This window comes from Erpetoichthys calabaricus, chromosome 8 (assembly GCF_900747795.2).
Source record: "Erpetoichthys calabaricus chromosome 8, fErpCal1.3, whole genome shotgun sequence".
NCBI lineage: Eukaryota > Metazoa > Chordata > Cladistia > Polypteriformes > Polypteridae > Erpetoichthys > Erpetoichthys calabaricus.
Window position 1 is genome coordinate 125145050 of NC_041401.2, and position 19348 is coordinate 125164397.

Here is a 19348-nt window from a genome sequence, read left to right on the forward strand (position 1 = left end):
CCTGAACCATAACTTCTCTCTGTCACCATCTGCCTACTTGATGTCTGTCACAACCAGCAGGCATTTAAAAGGAAAATAAATGAAATGCATTTTCTGGTGGCACAAAAATGAATTGCATGAAATTTAAACAGTGAGAAGTAGGCTTCAACAGCAAGTGAGGCTGAAAACCTAAAGGACTCATACAGTAACCTGAAAAGGAAGTTAAAAGGCAGCCCTACATAGATTGCACAAGAGCTGGCTTTACCTTCTTTACTCTTTGAGTGCCTGCCATTGTTAACTAACTCCTAATAGGTGTAGCCAGTACAGTTCTAAAAATGGGGACAACACAAAACAAACTAAAACTAAAACAGGTGACAGAGGTAAAACAAAGGGTATCATAAGTGCAGAAAAAGCCACCTGGAAAACAGCACAAGCTCATAAAAACCTAAAAATGACAGAGATGCCCTTTTGAAGAAAAAAAAACAAGATCTAAAATTCTTGCTGTAGCAAAGGCCTGCTTTTATAGTGAAAGAAAATGGTTACTAGGCACAGGAATATCATACACCAGCAGTGGGATCATGTCAACCATGTCATGTTGTTAATATCATGTAGCAGCAGTCTAGTATCCCAGACATATATTGTACCAAGCTAGCCAGGCTTTACAACATGAAGAATATAGAAAATATATGACAAAAATCTCAAAACCTTGCTGATGTGCAGTTAACTGCCCATAAATCTTTGCAGTGTCCAGACAAATACTACTCTTTGAGAAATGAGCTTTTCTTACTCCATGGAGACCTATCCACCCTTTCATTTTCTCAGCTGCTTTTTTCAATACAGTGTCACTGGGAGCTACATCCTATCAGAACAGCATGAAACTTTGGGCAGGATTCATCTCTGAATGTGATACAGGTCTATCATCACATACGCACACACACACACACACACACACACACATATCAAGTAAGTTTAGATTACAGTCAAACTTGTAGCGGTCTGAAAAAGACCCAGCTAAGATTCACACCACCTGTTGACGGTGATTTATTTTTTATTTTTTTGGCTAAGACCCAGCCTTAGCCCGACTCCCTCACACTCCCTCACAGAGTCCAAGAAGCAAACGACAATAAAACAGAAATTGACAAATGTATTAAACAGAAATAAATGAAATATAACTACAAAAACTAAAACAATCCCACCTCAGTTCTTTTTCCAGCGTATACACAATAAACATAAACTCAGAAACATCAAACAACTAACAAAAACTACACATGATAAAGTCCATAACAAAGTCCTTAGTCCAATGTAGTGAAATGATGAAGATTAAATAATCCAGAGATCAGATCGCTGTAAGTAAATGTAAACAAACAGTCCTACCGCTATATCCTGATGATGAAGAGTGATGGGATTGGGAGCGCTCCGTCTCCAAAGGTCGATGAACAATCCAATTCAGTCTTCACGCAGCAGGCAGACACCAGGCAGTCCATGTACATAAACAGGAGATAATCCAGGACAAGATCAATAATCCAAAGGCAGGGAACAGGAAGACAGAACAGACGGGTAACTCCAGACACAACACAACCTCCTCTCTCTGTAAAACTGGCCCCCTTTTAAAACTCATGCTGGCCTTTTTGTGCCCAGCAGCCCCTGCTGGGAGATTAAGTTTTTACTCCCCGGTAGCACTGTTACAAACTGCTACAGACATCTTTTGAGTATGGCCATTTTGACTAGATTTAATAAGCCTTCAGTCTCTCCTGGTGGTCGTGTAGCCCGTGTTATTTGTAGAACCAACAAAGTAGAAGTTGTGTGTTCAAGCGCTGATTTGTCTTGCGAAACTCCACCCTAGTAATGGTATATACTGTATATTGTATACATGCATTACGTGAATTTATTCACTTTTTTTGATTGGCCAATGCTGTATTTGTGCTCTAGGTGAACTTTTTCATCTTCTGCATTTTATTTTAAAACAAACATATGACAAGGGTTGATATTCTGAACCATCTCTGGATGGGATTCAAGTCCATGAAAAGGCACCCACTAATAACAGGCCAGTGTAGCTACCAGTTAATCTAGCAAAGGTGTTTGGGATTTGGGATGCTGTGAAAAATATGCAAGATCCACATAGGCAGCAATAAGACCAGGTTTCAAACCCATATCTCCAGAGCTGTGAGTCAGCAGCACTGAATACAGCACCAATGTGGAGATCACTCCAAGACCCTTTAACCATATGCTCATACAGTATCTCCCTATTTGCAAAATATTTTTCATAAGGTGTGAGCCCTGTAGCATTTTATCACTTTTGAAGGAGAACCTCGAGCAGTTTAATTATTTTGGACACATTTTTTGCAAATCTCATGTTTTTAAGAAAACCTGTCATTCAACACCAAGACCATTCGCAGCCTGCCAGCTTCCTGACAGACCAGGATGACTCAGAGTGAAGCTGAGATGCAAGCATATCAAAGCCTCCCTTATGTAACTGCTGTCAGATGCATTCTGAGGCGATTTTTCCTGCTGTAGTCTAGGCGCCTTAACTTCCCTTCCACCTCTTCTAGTTTATTGCCAGCAGACACAGCACTTTTTAGGATCCTTGGGGAAACACCAAGAATTATACAGTTCTCCCAAAAGTGTGGCTTTCCTCAGTCTGTGTCTTTAACTGTAGGTTCATCTCCTCTAAGTTGCCTTGAACTCTGTGATACCAAGTACTCAATTGTACTTTGTCATTTGGACTGTCTTCATCAGAACAGGGCCATCTTAACAGCATTATAGGCACCCGGGCAAAGCAGTGCACTGGGGCCCCTATGCTCATGGGGCCCACGGGCAACTGCCCAGCATACCCATGCGTTAAGACAGTGCTGCATCAGAATGCTTAATCAGAACTGATTTTATCTTTACCAATTTTAGCTGAAAATCTTGTCTAGCTTGTAACTTTTGAAAATACTCTCACATCTGTCACACGCATCTGGTGTTTTTCATTATACTGACATAGAATGATTTGAATGGTCTATTTGCACAGTAGCAAACCTGCCTCGATTGTGAGATTCAGTTAGGTTTAGCTTTTGGGATCACTTCACTTGAGTCTGAATAACTTCCTAATCCAAGATACTTTATTTGGAATTTATGATGTGGTCCTTCATTAGAATTAGCTTAGATTTTTACATCTCAGTATCTTCAACAGAATGGGTTCATTCCCATGTACTTTAAAGGTGATTATCATCAGTGAAGTTGATATACAAGCAAATTGAAACCTCCCTTATGTAAGTTTTAGAAGGCATTTTTCCTATTGCAGTTTAGATGCCTTAACTCCTTCTGACCCTATCCTAGTTTGTTTATTAATATTGTACTGTTGCTGTTCTTTTTTGTCACGTTTAAAAATTCCCAATCTGTAATTCCAATGATTCTCAAAAGTGTCATATCTTTATGTGTGACACTGATGTGGATGGATGTTTACAGGCACATATTGTGGTCCACTCATTTGTTTGTGGGAGTTTGGCTAAAAGACCAATGCATGAAGAGTTCTGACCTGTGTAATTTAGGTTTCCCCTCCTCATTCAAGGGACTGGGGTTCTCCTTCACATTTCACAGATCAAATATATTTTTTTCTTAGCCTTTCAGTATATTTGATTTTGTTCAACTGAGACACTAAATACCAATGTGGGGGAATGCATTACTAGTTTTGGCAACATTTAGGCCTTTAATAACATTATGTGGGGAAATAGCATCACTCCCAATGTTTTGTTTTTCTGCAGCAATCAAGGGATGGTAGTGTAAAGGCATATGCTTAAATAGTTTGGCTTTATGCCTCGATTAAGGCATTTAATGACAGTTTATACAAGATCGGTCATACACCTCATATTTTTATTTTGCCTTAGTGCAGCGATTACATTATTATATAATACCATGATGTAGGCAGTTCCCTTCTGATATTTTGACTTTGTGCCATAATCACAACATTTTGTAATGGTATTGAGGGTGTATTTTAAATATTTGGGTTCTGGTTTTGTCGATTGCTTTAATAATGGTAAGGGGAGTGGGTCCCTCTCAGTTATTTTGATGGCAGACTTTTGATGTTCTGGTTTTATTCAAGTACACTCTTGCTGAGCATTCTTCTCTGCTGCATTTAGTTGTGGCTATGACTTCGCCCATTACACCTGGTCTGAATCTGACACCACTGGCTGGTACTGCCTTATAATCTTGTGTATTGATATGAATCCCCTCTGTACAAAATGTTTATGAAGATTTCCACAGGTGAAACTCCTGTCTGTCTTTATTAGTCTTCACTCTATTCTGGAATATCAGTTGTCAGGACCTGAAGTAGAGAAAACTGTGACTACATTGATGTTAATTATACTAATGAAGGTTGTTTACATAATATATAATGTATGAATTATATCATGTGTGTAATATATAATGTTTGTATTTATATAATATGTAATATATATACACTATATGGACAAAAGTCTTAGGATGCCTAACCATTACACTAATAGGGACTTTAATGACAATGCATTCAGACGCATAGACTTTAATATGGAGTTGGTCCTCATCTTTGCAGCTATAACAGCTTGCACTATTCTTGGAAGACTTTCCACAAGAGTGTTTCTTTGGGAATTTGTGCCCATTCGTTCTGTAGAGCATTTATGAGGTCAGGCACTGATGTTGGACGAGAAGGCCTGACTCACAATCTCCATTCCAGTTCAATGGGTTGAGGTCAGGGCTCTGTGTGTGCAAATCAAGTTCTTCTACACTGAACTCATCCAACCATGTCTTTATGGACCTTGCTTTGTTCACAGGGGCACAGTCATGCTGGTTTAGAAAAGGGCCTTCCCCAAACTGTTTCCACAAAGTTGGAAGCACAGCATTGTCCAAAATGTCTTGGTATGCTGAAGTAATAAGATTTCCCTTCACTGAAAGTAAGGAGTCTAACCCGAACCCTGAAAAACAGTCCCGCACCATTATCCCTTCTCCACCAAACTTCACAGTTGGCACAACACAGTCAGGCAGGTAATGTTCTCCAGGCATCTGCCAAACCCAGACTTGCCCATCTGACTGCCAAACAGAGAAGCATGATTCATCACTCCATAGAACATGTTTCCACTGCTCTACAGTCCAGTGGCAGTGTGCTTTACACCACTCCATCCAACGCTTGGCATTTGACTTGGTGATGTGAAGCTTGCATGCAACTGCTCAGCCATGGAAACACATTCCATGAGGCTCCCGTTGCACAGTTAATGTCAGTGGAAGTTTGGAACACTGCAGCTATTGAATCAGAAGAGCGCTGGTGATTTTTATGCACCATGCATCTTAGCAGTTATTGACCCTGTTCTGTGACTTTACGTGGTCTTCCGCTTTGTGGCTGAGTTGCTGTTGTTCCTAAATGCTTCCACTCTCCAATAATAACACTTTCAGTTGACTGTGGAATATCTAGCTGGGATAAAATTTCACAAATCATCTTATTGGAAAGGTGGCATCCTATCACGGTACCACACATGAAGTAAGCACTGAGAATGACCCATTTTGTTTCACTGATGTTTGGAAATGGAGACTGCATGGGTAGGTGCTTGATTTTATACACCTGTTGCAATGGGTCAGATTGAAACACCAGAATTCAGTAATTAAGAGATGTGTCCCAATACTTTTGTCCATATAGAATATAAATATACAGTAAATCCTCAGAATCCATTTATTCAGTTATCAACTTTTATAAAAGTGTAGCCCATTTTGCGAGACTCTCAGTCTAATTGCGCTTATTTGCAGATAAGGTTCTTCCCACAAGTAAAGTGATGTGGAAACAACAGATATCAGAGAGTTGAATTCATGGCCACACACAGAAAAGAAAAAAATTCCAAAAGGCCTGTTGCGCATGAGCAACATGTGAGATTGAGCAAGAACAGGCCTGTGATACCCATACATGTTGGAGCTGAATTTGCAGTACACTAAAAGGGTCAATATGCGTCTTCCTGGCACTGCAAGGTGTGGGTAAGCCTTTGAACCCTGATCATGATGGGACTAAGGCTTACAGTTGTTTGTTATGAACAAGGAATTCCCAGTAAAGTTGGATCATAAGCTTGAACTGCTTAAGTTCCTGCCCTTAGCACACACCACATGTCACTACTACCAACTGAATAGTTTATTGTGGTCCTGGATGAATCCCGTTGCAGTTACATGTGGCTCTGGTAGAACACCTAGAAGACGTTCAAACTTGACAATAGAGAAAATAAACATTGTAATAAGATTTCCACAGGTGAAATAATAGAAGAATCTTGACCAAACCTCAAGGGGCAACAGAAGAGGGCTGGAACCTAACCCAATTTGTCCCTTAGGATCAGTGCTTCTCTATATTCATATAATATGTAGGGTCTTTCTTAACCCCTGTGGACAACAAGAATTGACTGCATGTGTTTGTGTGTGTGTGTGTGTGTGTATATATATATATCTATATTAAATATTCTGTGTTAGTTATGAAAATAATTACAATGAATTTCTCATTCTGTGAATCAATTAATGGCTGACCAGTACAATTTCTTTTCTTTAGCAGTAACCACAGGATGCAGTAGTAAGCTGCAATGACAGCGAGCACCACCTTCTGGTTCCTGGAACAATACCTTCACCTGTACTAGGATGCTTGCTCTGGACCAGACCCACCCAATTGTTTCTCCTTTTGCACGGCTCACTGCCCACCAGCCCAATCGCGCCTTCAGGCTCCACCATGAATGATGAGCAGATCCTCAACAGCAACGCACTGGCCTGGCTGGTCTGCTCAGGCGTCTCAATCCTGGCCAATACCTGGGGGATACTGAGTGTGAGCGCCAAACAAAAGAAATGGAAGCCCTTGGAATTCCTAATTTGCACATTGGCTGGCACACATATCCTGAACATGGGCATTCCCATCACAATGTATTCCGTCATCCAGCTACGACGGCAGCACTCAGACTATGAGTGGAACGAGGGTCTCTGCAAGGTGTTTGTATCCACCTTTTACACTTTGACACTTGTCACATGCTTCTCTGTTACTTCTCTGTCCTATCATCGCATGTGGATGGTCCGTTGGCCTGTCAATTACAGGTGAGAATCTCACTACCTTATTAATTATCTTTTGAAATTTGTTTATTTTTCTTATGGTATACATGTTTTTCTTAACCTTTTTCATTATTTTTGGAGAACCCATTTATTTGTTTCATTTCCTGTGTCAGCTTTTAAGGAGTTATTATTGTTTTGACATTATTTTATTTATTTATTTATTTATTTATTAATGCAGTTCCAGCAGGAGAATCTCATGATTGTGCCATTGTATTTATGACATGAATTCCAGTATAAATTTTGCTGTCATTTGCAGTTTTCATTTACTGGTTTGATTTTCCAATGTGACGTTTATGATGTTGAACCTTTAATATGATATTAATTTGCTGCACAGCCTGCGTTAAAAGGAATGAAAGATTTACTGTATTTTTTTGTTTTTTAAAAACAAAGGAAACACATTGGCTGATATCACATTGCTCACAAAACAAAGCAACCACAAACACCACTGGTGATCTGCGGTGGGTTGGTGCCCTGCCCGGGGATTTGTTCCTGCCTTGCACCCTGTGTTGGCTGAGATTGGCTCCAGCAGACCCCCATGACCCTGTGTTAGGATATAGCAGGTTGGAAAATGATTGACTGACCACTGGTGATTATTTATTTCTTTCTATTATAAAAAAAAATCTTGGGAAAAGAGATGAGACGTGATTTTCTCAGAGAGGCACTTTCAAGTCCTGCGAGACAAGACATTGTGCCAAGAGATGTAACCACGCCCGGGGCCGGAAATAAAAGACAAAGAGTAGGTGAAAAAGCAGAACGTTGTAAAGAATTCAAAAACGTCAGTGCGATACACATGAAGTTGTCAGATATCAAAGTCGGCGTGAAAAGGCGAATTGTAGCCCACCGTTTGAGTGTCATATGGAAGCTTATTAGGGTACAGAGAAAAGAAAAAAAAATAGGCACACAGTGGGAAAAAAGTTCGAAATGTCAACTTTAATCTCGAAATTTCCATTTTAATCACGCAGGTTATTTTGTCATTAAAGTAGAACATCATAAACTTCATCTTAAAATCGTTTAATTTACTAGCTTCTCAAATACCATCGTAACTAAAGTAGCACATTAAATTCTTTGTTTTGTATGTGTTGTTCTATGTGCTCTATGTGTGTAAATCACTATGTGCTTCTTAAACGGGCTTTCTCTTCCTCCAACAGGGCACAGAATCCATTACATTCGTGATATTACAGTTCTCTGAATAATTTAAATACTGAGATGTATACTTTGGTATCATTTTCATGATGGTATTAAACATGGGACCACGGTGGCGCTGTGATAGTGACAAACTGGTGCTCCATCCAGAGATTGTTCCTGCCTCACACAAGATGCTTGCTGCGTCGTGCACGACCTTCAATGAAATAATTTATTGCAGCAGTACTGTCTCTTTCAAATGTACTAAACCCCCATTCCCCAATATTATAACTGTATCGCAAGTTTACAGTGAGGTAATTGTACTTATAAGTACAAACAGTTCTATAAGGATCACTTGATGGACTAATTGATTGCATTTATAGTTCTTGGATGAAACTGTTTTTGAACTGCGAGGTCAGTACAGGAAAGGCTCTGAAGCGTTTTCCGTATGGGAGCAGTTCAATAGACAGCATGGCTGAGGCAGCGTGTGCTAGATGCTGTATACCGATAATTCTCTTTCCGATCAGCTGCTGTAGAGCTGTGATTCCACACTCAGATACAGTGATATAAATACTCTGTGTGGTGCAGTGAGAGTAATATGGAAAAAGATGATCCGCTGTGGCAACCCCTAATGGGAGCAGCTGAAAGAAGTAGAAGAAGAAGGTGCAGTGAGAATAACAATGCTAAAGCAGCTATGGTATTTGGAATAGTTTGGCCATTCCGTGGACCATTATAATTATATTGTTACAGGTTAATTAAAATCAGATGCCTTAAACTAATAAACAATATGTGGTTAATTTCAGTGTATATGATAAAGCTGCGTCAGGGATATGGATCTAAAAAGGAAAAGGAAACCACACTGGAACAAAAGCACTGCTTCGACACTGGGTGCCGCCAGTTTGCAAAACTGAGTGGAGAACTTGCGTACGCCAGGGTTTGAGCTAGCGTGAAACTGTGCGTGGCTTTACGCCAAGTTTAGGTTTTATACATTGCGATTTGAACATGGAAATGGGGTTTGGCGAGCGAAGCGAACAGGGGGCGAAGCTCCCTAATACTTTATATATCTGAATGAGTTGTGAAGTCTGCATTACTTCACAACTCAGTGAATTCAGGTAACAGAATTATTTTCTGATTTTCTCACTGGCCACTGGGAGTAGCATTCTCATGAAATGTGAAGCTTATATTTCCCATAGCAGGTGAGCGCAGCATCTGGCAGCTGTCCGATGTAGTCCCCTACATCATTCCCGCTCGTTTTTCTCTGGATTAATCCACATATTATTGTCACGGATGGGTGAATAATCTACATCTATCTCCTGTTATTTTCGATTTGCAATCATTCACCCATCATCCATGTGTTATTCACCCTATTGATAACATCCCGTCCCTGTTATAAGTCTCATTATAGCTCTTTTTATTTTATTTATTTATTAATTTTTTTATTTTGCTTTTTGTGATTAAGTAGAAAATGCAGATTTCACTTGGCCAAAGTTGTCTTTCTGTAATAATGTATAAATAATACAATATGAGTTACAATATGTTCTAAAGGAAGTGTGGTCATTTTCTCACTAAGAGCTGCCAAGAACAGAAAAACACAATGAATTACTTGAAGTATAGCCAGATTGTCTTGGAACTAGTACAAGTTTCCTGTCTTTGTAATTTTATGCTTTAGAATGAAGTATGAGACAGTGAACTCCTAACTGTTCTTTTGTCCTTTCTTGCTCCTCTCCTCCTCTAGGTTAAGTAATACAAAGAAGCAAGCAGTTCACACAGTGATGGGCATATGGATGGTCTCTTTCATTTTGTCTACACTACCAGCTGTGGGATGGCATGACACCACAGAGCGCTTTTATGCTCGGGACTGCCGTTTCATTGTCACTGAGATAGGCCTGGGTTTTGGAGTGTGCTTCTTGCTCCTGATTAGTGGGAGTGTCATCATGGGAGTAGTTTGCATTGGCATTGCCCTTTTTCAGACTTTTTCAATCCAGACTGGACACAATATTGATAAGAATAAGTTTAATGTCCCAACAATAGTTGTGGAGGATGCTCAGGGGAAGCGAAGATCATCCATTGACGGTTCAGAACCCATCAAGACCTCTCTCCAAATCACTTATTTAATCAGTGGAATAGTTTTTATCTATGATTTTTTAACTGGATTCCCAATTTTGGTAAGTATAGTATATCTTTTGTAATCTTGTATTACCATAAAGCTCTTTCAGTGCAGAGTGTTTTCTATTAAATGGTAATATTATGTGTTTTTCTGGTAGGATTTTCCAGTATCTGACTGAAAGGAATGTTTTGTCTGCTTGAGTTTTAATATCTGACTAGGAAGAGAATTCCAGAGGATGTTCTTGGATTAGGGCACTCCTAAGATTTTTGATGTCACATTGGTAAATGGCTGTCTTTTAATGGTTTAGGTTGTTTCATACAAATGAGGCCCTCATCTGTACTTTCAAAGTGAAACTAGTTGAGTAAATTATGTCATATTAGAGCAAGAGGAGATTTTCATCTCCTCATCTTGAAGCCAATGGGAAGGTCCTTCTTGGGCCACCAGAGTAGCCTCCAGTGTTGTTTCACAAATTATGACCTTTTGGTTTTTTTATTCCAGATGCAAAACATGTTGAGTCTTCATTTTAAGACTCAAAATCATACGATTAAGGTCTCTTCTATTAACATTTTCAGTCTAAATCATGTGTGCCCTAATTTTGAAATGTTTATGTTAATAGATAAGGACGAGAGCTTCACATGGGACACTAACAGGCTGATCTTAGGACCATTTCTTTATTTGAATTATGGGAGCAGGAGATAGAGCCCAAACCTTGATATGTAATAATGATATGATATGATATAATGATATATTTTCAGCATTAATTACTTACATTTAATAAGAATCTTTTTCATATGTTTTAAAGTATGCTTCTGTGCCTTAATGTTCTAAGACTTCATTATATATACTCTCCTGATATTGAGAAGTGAAGATACAGCAGAGAACATTTCTGAATCATTCTGTATTTGCCAGTGGCACATGAAAAACTCCTTTGTTGAGAAAGACGACTGGTACAGTGTTGGGTGAGAGATATTGGGACCTACCCTTGTCTCTTTGAATTATTATTTCATTTGAAAAGCAAATAGTGTTCTGTTTTTTTCTCAAGTTAGCTTGATTTGCGTAATATTTAGGGCATGCTTTGTCAATTCTCTCAAACTTCACAGTAACTCTGCCCCACTTTATGTGAATTAAGGGCATTGCTAAGAAATTTATTTATATCCAGATTGGATTTCACTATCAGGTTATCTCAGTAGCAAGCAAATCATATCCAATTCAGTATCTTCCAGGAGTTTAAAACCCCACTATATTGTATAAAATGTCTGCATAGCAAAATGTGATGGTTCATATTTCATCTCATTCATCTGCAGAAGAATTTTAGTGTCATGTGTTTACCTTTTGTTTTTACCTTTTCTCTGTGTTGCAGGGATGTAAGGAGCTTATCTACCAGCATACAAACACACACTCAGGTTCACACCTGGCCCATTTACACACCAGGCCCATTAAACATACACTTTTGGGTTGGTGGAGAAAAGCACAGTACTCAGAGGAAAGATATGAAAACATGGGGTAGCATCATGACTTTACCCAGGCCGTAGCTGTGAATCAGACTATAATTTCTAGAGCTATGAGATCATACCACTAACTACGGCACCACTCACTGCAACTTCATTCGTCTTTGAATCCCCTCTTCACAATTCAGGTTAGGGGGGAACTGGAGCTGCATCAGGTACACACCCAGACCCTTTCACACCAGAATATTTCAGAGTCAGACATTGCACTAATATGCACATCTTTAGGATTAGTGTTTATCAGTTAAATTTGCCAAAGCGTTTTACTCAGTGAATATACTGTGTTCAATGATGACCTTGTTTGACGAATATTCTCCTATAAATTTTCCCTGCAGCTGGCTTAGACAAACATTTTTTTTCCAAAAAGACCAGTGTGATATCACAAGAGTTATAGTAGCCATGCACAGACATTTCACGAATACTTACTATAAGATTGCTGCTCGAGCTGCTATGTGCATGTATGATGTCACAACCTTATCCAACCAGATTTGCACCCACATGTGTTTGAAAGCACAAAACAAAAAAACTTCATTTGAGGGGTACATTAGCTGACCATAAGAGGAATATTAGAACATTAGGACATTAGAACAGTCTAGATGAGAACAGGCCATTCATCCCTTCAAAGCTTGCTGTTCCTGTCCACTTAATTCTTCTAAAATAACATCAAGTCTAGTTTTGAAAGTCCCTAAAGTCCTACTGTCTACCACACTACTTGCTAGCTTATTCCATGTGTTTATGGTTCTCTGTGTAAAGAAAAACTTTGTGCATATTTTAACTACTGCAATCAGATATATAACGCTGATCCCTGTGGCCAGCTTTGTCTGGTGTACAACAGACACACCACATGGCTTATTATGTGTGCATAATTAGCTTTATGCTGTCCTTAGAGTCTAAAAAACAGCCTTAAAAGAGACATTCACCTCCTTCTCCTCAAGTTATAATGATACCATGTGAAATAAAAAATGAGAACATTAGAACAATCTAGATGAGAACAGGCCATTCAGCAACTGCTTGGCAGGGCTATCCACCTAATTCTTCCAAAATAACATCAATATCATAATAATAATAATAACAAAAGATGCACTGCTATTTACAAAGCATTTCTATCTTTTTGATGGAATAAAAAAGTGCAAAGTATCTGTACAGATAGAAAAAGATGTTCCAGCTGTGCCCAGAGCTCTAACTTCAAACAATGGAACAAGCCAATCTCCCGCTGCTGCTTTCTGGCATGACCATTGTGTGCCCCAAAATTGGAAACCTGTGAGCACAATGATGTACTGTATAATATTTATTTATTTATTCAACCTATTGCTAACTTGTGGCTATTTGTTGTATTTTGTTTGTGGTTAATCGTTTCTTCTGCATCTTTTGCTGTTTGAGGCATGGTGACGTAGTGGTTAGCCCTGTTCCCTAACAGCTCAGATAACATTTCTGGCCAATATAATCAGACCAGCACAGTTGACAGGTGCTTCTCTATTCCTCTGGGACACTTAAAAGATTCTTTTACTATTATACTTCATTCAAAACTGGTTCAAAACTAGTTATACTTTTTTTGTAATCACTACAATTTAGGTTTATTTTCCACACATATCATGAAAAAATCTAATACAAATTTGAGGGGATTAGAAAAGTAACAATGTATTGTTTCATCCCACATCCTGAAAAATGTGCTGGTTAGGTTGACTGGTGATTCCAAATTGTCCTTCTGTGACTGTGGGTGTGTGCATTGAGACGACTTATGCTGGAATGGTGTGCTGCCTTGGGCTGTTTTCTGCCAGGGTAGGCTCCAGACCCCCATGCCCCTGAATTGGTTTACTTAGGTGTGACACCATTCTAATTTGTTAAAATGATGTTGTTCCTTTTAAATAATTAATTGCATGTAGGTTTGCATCAAAGGAAACTCCTCTTCAAAATGCTGATGCTAATTCAAAATGACAAAAATATCTAGAAAAATGCCAAGATGCTGCTTAGTAAACACTAGCCTTTTTAGCTTGTTAGTGAAATTTGTCTGTTGTACTTCTAATTTTTGCTAAGCTTGTTAGCCTTGCATCTTCTTGATGAACATCTTATGAACATTTGATTAGGTTTGTAGTTTTTTTTTAATTATTTGTATTAAAGACAAGACTTAGTTTTTTAAAAGGTTAAAGAAAAAGAAAATGTGAATTGGTATTTGAATCTGTCAATTTTTGTAACATGAAATCAGTGATCGGTATTATCCCCTACAAAAACTTGATTGCAGCGTCTAGAACTATAGCTGTTTCTGGGGAAAGTCCAGCTACTACTTCTGGGGTCAGGAAAGTGCTGAGGACCTACCTGAGGCCTGTAAGAGCTCCTTCTAATGGTCTCAGGTTTCACTCTTCTATTAAAAGTTCAGGCAATCTGCCAGAAGCCTGTCTGTCATAATGGGGAACAAGATGATATATAGCAGATGAGTTTACCTGCTACTGCCTAATAACATGGTAACTCCAGGAATATTCTCCATCATTTTGAAGTTTCCTGAAGTTACCTTGGTCCTCATGGAGTCAGAGCTGTCTTAACAGCATCATAGCCCCACTGGCAAAGTAGTGCACTGGGGCCCCAAATTTTGATAGCAAAACAGACACATACATAGGCATCAGAAACATCATGGCCCCTATGTTCCTGAGTCCCCCAGCCAATGCCCATCGTGCCCATACATTAAGACGGCAGTGCCTGGAGTAATTTTCTCTGGGGCTACATACCTAATTTTAGGCAGAGTAACCTATTGATGATGTCCATGTGTAGTGAGACTGAGTCACTAGGAACTATTGTGAGTGTAAAGGAATACAGCCAGGAGATAATAATGTGAGACGAGAATCATAGTAATGGCCAAGCCAAAGTCAGTACTGAAAAGACAATTAAACACAGCCAAACCAGAAATCAGAGTCAAAACAAAGCTGGCCTAGCAAATGGCCTACTTGATATACAGCTAACTGTGCTATATTTTGTTTGTTATCCAATCAAAGGATGCCTTAGACAGAAACCAATGCCATATTTATAGCACAACAGCTACTAATGTCACAAATAAGACAATTGTGGTCATGTGAAAAGTCTCCCATGTCACATAAACAAAATAAAAGGAAAATCTAAAATGATGGTCAAAAATCTTCTTAACTGGATTCTCAATAAAGAGAATTCCTAAAATACTTAACAAAATAATGTTAAACAACATGTATTACCACACCCTGCCACCTCAACATCTTACAGCCCAATTCCTGTTCTGCACTATGAAAAAAATTGTTGCAATTATGCCAAAGTCTCATTTACAGAAGGTTTGAGAATGTTGCATCATTTTCCGTTATAATTCAGGTAAAAGACAGCTAATTAGAAATTGTAGCAAACGTTGGTAGCTCTATCATTGTTACCATGTTCATTCAAGATTCTGTTATGTTTCAGACATGGCTCCTTCACAAAATGGGGTTCAAATTCCTTTTTTTGTTAATGTTACTTTTGTTAATTATTTATGTTTTTCCCTTTCTTGATGTTTGTAAGTCATTGTTATGTGCCATGTGTTTTGTGGGTGGTTCCCCAGGAGGTGGAGCCACTTGCCTATCACTGCAATGTACTGGCCTCAGCCATATAAAGGCAGTGGGTATCTTACAGTAACTTGTGGTTCTTTTGAACACACTTGGGAGTTTGCTGAGTTTTAATGTCTTTGGATTGTCGTGGATTTTTTTACTTTTTTACTTTGTTGATTGGCCATTCTTTGAATATCTGCATTGTGGCTTGTTTGCTTTAGTTTGCCTTAGTGTTTCAGGAAACTTATTTTTGCCTTTTGTGCTCCAGTGAACTTTCTTTGTGCCTCAGGATATTTTTGAAAAATAAACCTTTTTAAATTTCTAAAGATCTACTGTTTTTCCCATTACTAGCTGGGTTTTGTCAGTAATAAAGTGGACACTTTTGAGGTTATTTGGGACTCTTTTTACTCTATTAAAGGCCCATGCAATTTCATTGCCCTACAACAGATTCATATTAAGCCTCTTATAGTTACCAGCTTTGCAAATCCACTAAACTTCATAAATAAGGCAACCAGCTTGTTCGGACTAAAAAGGCAGTCATACCAGAAAAATAGTTGAGTGGGGGTCAGGAGGAAGAACAGAGTCAAAAAGAAAGCAAAGGCCAAAACCTGAATTCAAAATGAGAATGGTCAAAATTCAATCATAAACCAAAAATGCAGAGTATTGTTTCACTAACGAGTAATTAGAAAATCAAAGAAAATAAGTAGCCAGGTTTGGACCAATCTTCAATACGAATGGCTGAATTTAGGGAATCTTTACACTGCCACACTGGTGACATCACAACTGGTGCAGCCTCTATGCATCATGGGAGAATCCGCATGGAAACAAGTTATGTGAAAGCCACAAAATAACCCCAACAATCGTGAAACCAAAATGCTGCCTGAAAAGATGATAAAAAAGTCAACTTCAAAATGGAAACTCTAAGTCATATTCTGGCTACAGAATTAGATTCCTTGCACAACAAAACCCCCAGAAATGACACCACAATAAATGTCCCTGCCTCCGTTAAATTCAAGAAATATAAAAACAAAACTCAAATTATAACACTGCTGTCATGCATACAGACACACAGGGCTTTGTTCACTTTCATGTGCCCAGCAATTTAGTGGTCCGACCGTCCATTACTGAATCGGTATAGTCTGGTTTATCAGTCCCCGGGAAGCACTGAGCCCAAGACAGGATCCCCCTTCCCTACACAGAGCTCTAGTCCATCTCACAAGACACACACTCACACATCCATCTATACTCACTCAGACTGATACAATTTAAGTTGCCTGTTAGACTAAATTACACAGCTTTAGGATACCCAGAGCACAGGAAGAAGAGGCAGTGAGCAGGCCTGGATTTGTATGCAGTCTCCTCCATGAGCTATGAAGCTGTGAAGCTAACCACTGAACCATTAAGGCACCCATAAGACCTTAAATTAGCTCAGGGTGAAAGAGTATGTGTACATGTAATGGACTAGCGCCCCATCCTGGTTTGGTTATTGCTTTGCACCCAGCTGTGCCAGAGCAGACATTGATTTCCCACAATCCTGTAATGACATGAAGGACTTTTAAAGAGGTTGCATTTATCTGTGCTTGAGGAACAGAGGTGTCTCAGTGATGCAATGGATGGGTAATTTTACTGCACTCTGTTATTGCAGTACTTGTTACTGTGAACTTGGGTTCACGCATTCTGGTATCACCACTTAACTGAGCACTTGCTGGAATACCCTGCAATGTTCAAGATGGTTTCCCTCTTCACAGGTTTCTTTCGCACTTCATTTCTTTGAGCCATTGAACAAGTGTGCTTAGTCTTAGTGCTGCAGGGACTAGCCTTGGCAATGAAATTTCAGGTTGTATACTCTCCTTTCTTTGTTTGATTTGGTACACTAGTCATTTCTGAGCTCAGTGTGGCACAGCGAAGATGAGTAAATCAAATCCCTACCTGCTAAGGAAACAAAATAATCCTCAACTTTCATTTGTATTAGTAAGGGGATCCCCTTGGACATAAGAGAAAAGGATGTCGCCATTAGTAAATTGCACAAGAACGAGATGCAAAGAGAAATCCATTCAGAAATGCCTAGAAGCAAATCTCACCAGGATAGATATGCAAAGGGACATTAATTGAGAATGCTGTTATACCTCCCCCCCACACCCCCCCCACCACCTTTCTTGCCAGAGATGTGGAGAAGGCTGATTTTGATCAATGAAAGAAATGTATATGGAGAAATAGAGAGATACAGCACATGGAAAGGATCCTATTAAGGAGAAATAATAGTATGGTTTCAGAAGACTCACTGTTTGGGCTGGCATTCAAAGCTGTGTGATCTGTCCTTTTGAATTGTTGGCCGGTGGTGATGGACTCCCAGCTGATGGTGTAGCATTGCATTGGAAGGAGTCCATCCACCTTCTGATCTAGTATGTCTCAGGGTCTCAGCAGCTCTGAGCCACAACTCAAATTAATAAGTTGGGCTCTCCTAGTCATCAGCATTGGCTGCTATGTCTCCTCATCCACTAGATTTCCCTTCCTGTGAACCTTGTATTTTTTTAATGTCATCCTTTTAATCTCGCATCAAGGAGACACTGTGCTGTTTGAGCCAGTATTTTCTTTTTTTATGGATACTTGCATGTTCTTCTGATGTCTGTATTTGGTTTTCATCTGAGTACATCAAAACTGAACGAGTGAGGGTCATGAGACTTTTGAGACTGCTTCTTAAGTTTGAAAGACTTATACCATTGTCATAGGGAGTCTGAACTTATCTCACAGCTGCAAGCATACGGCAGGAAGAATCCCATGCCATGATGTGGGGCCAACTCCCACATACACCCACGTTCACCTAGACAGGATCAATTTGGATTATGCATTTAGTACTCAAGTTCAGGGAGAAATGCAAATGACATACTGTAGAGGGTGAAAGGCTTGGGGATAGAAGTGAAGACTATGAAACTGTTGAGCAGTAGCAATAACAATCGCACCACTGTGGCTCCACTTTATGTGTCTACTTATTCTCTTAAAATCACCACAAGCAAAATGGGGTGGCAGTTCATCCACTTGCAGCATGTATGGCTGTGATTTTTATTATAATAACAATGTAAATCCAAGAAAGATAACATTCTCAAACCTGCTTAGTATAATTCAGGGGAGCAAAGTGTCAAACTCCATCACTGACTCGCTGGGTACGAGAAGTAGCCATGGATAAGGTGCCAATGTATTGCAGAGGTCACGAAAACCCATACATCCATGCTCAGATATGGCCAATTTAGGGTCACTGTTGAATCTAACATGGATGTGTTTAAGGACATCAGAGGAAAAGAGGAGAAAAATCCATATGGACAATGTGCAAACTCCGCACAGACCGTTAGGGATTTGGACTCAGGATGCTGAATCTGTGAAGCAGTAGCAATAACCACTTCACCATCATGTGTCATTCAAACGAAAGGGTCAGGTAGTAAAGTAAAGAATTTTTAAAGAAGGGAGGGTGAGGTAAGCAAGAGTGGGACATGGTCCCAGCATTCAGCTCATCTGGTGTAGTCTCTTGAGATTCTTCTGCTCATGTTCAGTCATCCAGATGGGAGTAAAATCTTAATTTTCCTGGGTCAGTGAGTAGGTTGGTATTTCTCAAAATCAAATACAGATATATCAGTCTCAGAGGTAGTGATGACCCTCAGCCTAGCTCTCATTCCACCCAGTAGACAGTAACTCTTTTTCTGACTTGGGATCTGAGAATATGTGATTCTCCACTTTAACCCCCTCATGTTATCAGCAGGAGATAAGTGAGGCTCAGCAGGTCTTCAGCAGCACCATTGCTAAGCTGCTTTGTCTGCCTCCCAGCTGAAAGGGCCACTTTGCTGGCTTGGCTGCGGTTGAGTGATTCTTATGGCTGCATTCATTTTATTGAAGAGCTTTTTTCAATGAAATCGGCTGCTCCAGTGCTCTAATGGTGAGGCAGTGGGGGGTGGGCGGACTCCCTGGTTACAGCCATCTATCATTAGTGCCCTGGCAAGACCTCTCAGTATCACACTCAGTTATTAAAAATTATT

At 39.5% G+C, this 19348-nt stretch overlaps 1 protein-coding gene across 3 annotated transcripts in view; it reads left to right on the forward strand.

The window, feature by feature from the left end:
• Positions 1–19348, forward strand: part of LOC114656051 (probable G-protein coupled receptor 153) — a 99050-nt gene that overhangs the window by 31184 nt on the left and 48518 nt on the right. For 2 of the 3 annotated variants that reach the window (XM_028807448.2, XM_028807446.2), the window contains exons 2-3: positions 6509–7038; positions 9911–10340. In XM_028807448.2, the coding sequence (XP_028663281.1) occupies positions 6683–7038; positions 9911–10340 (786 nt within the window). In that variant the 5' untranslated portion in view covers positions 6509–6682. The remainder of the gene's footprint in view (positions 1–6508; positions 7039–9910; positions 10341–19348) is intronic. The other variant, XM_028807447.2, reaches the window with a different exon arrangement.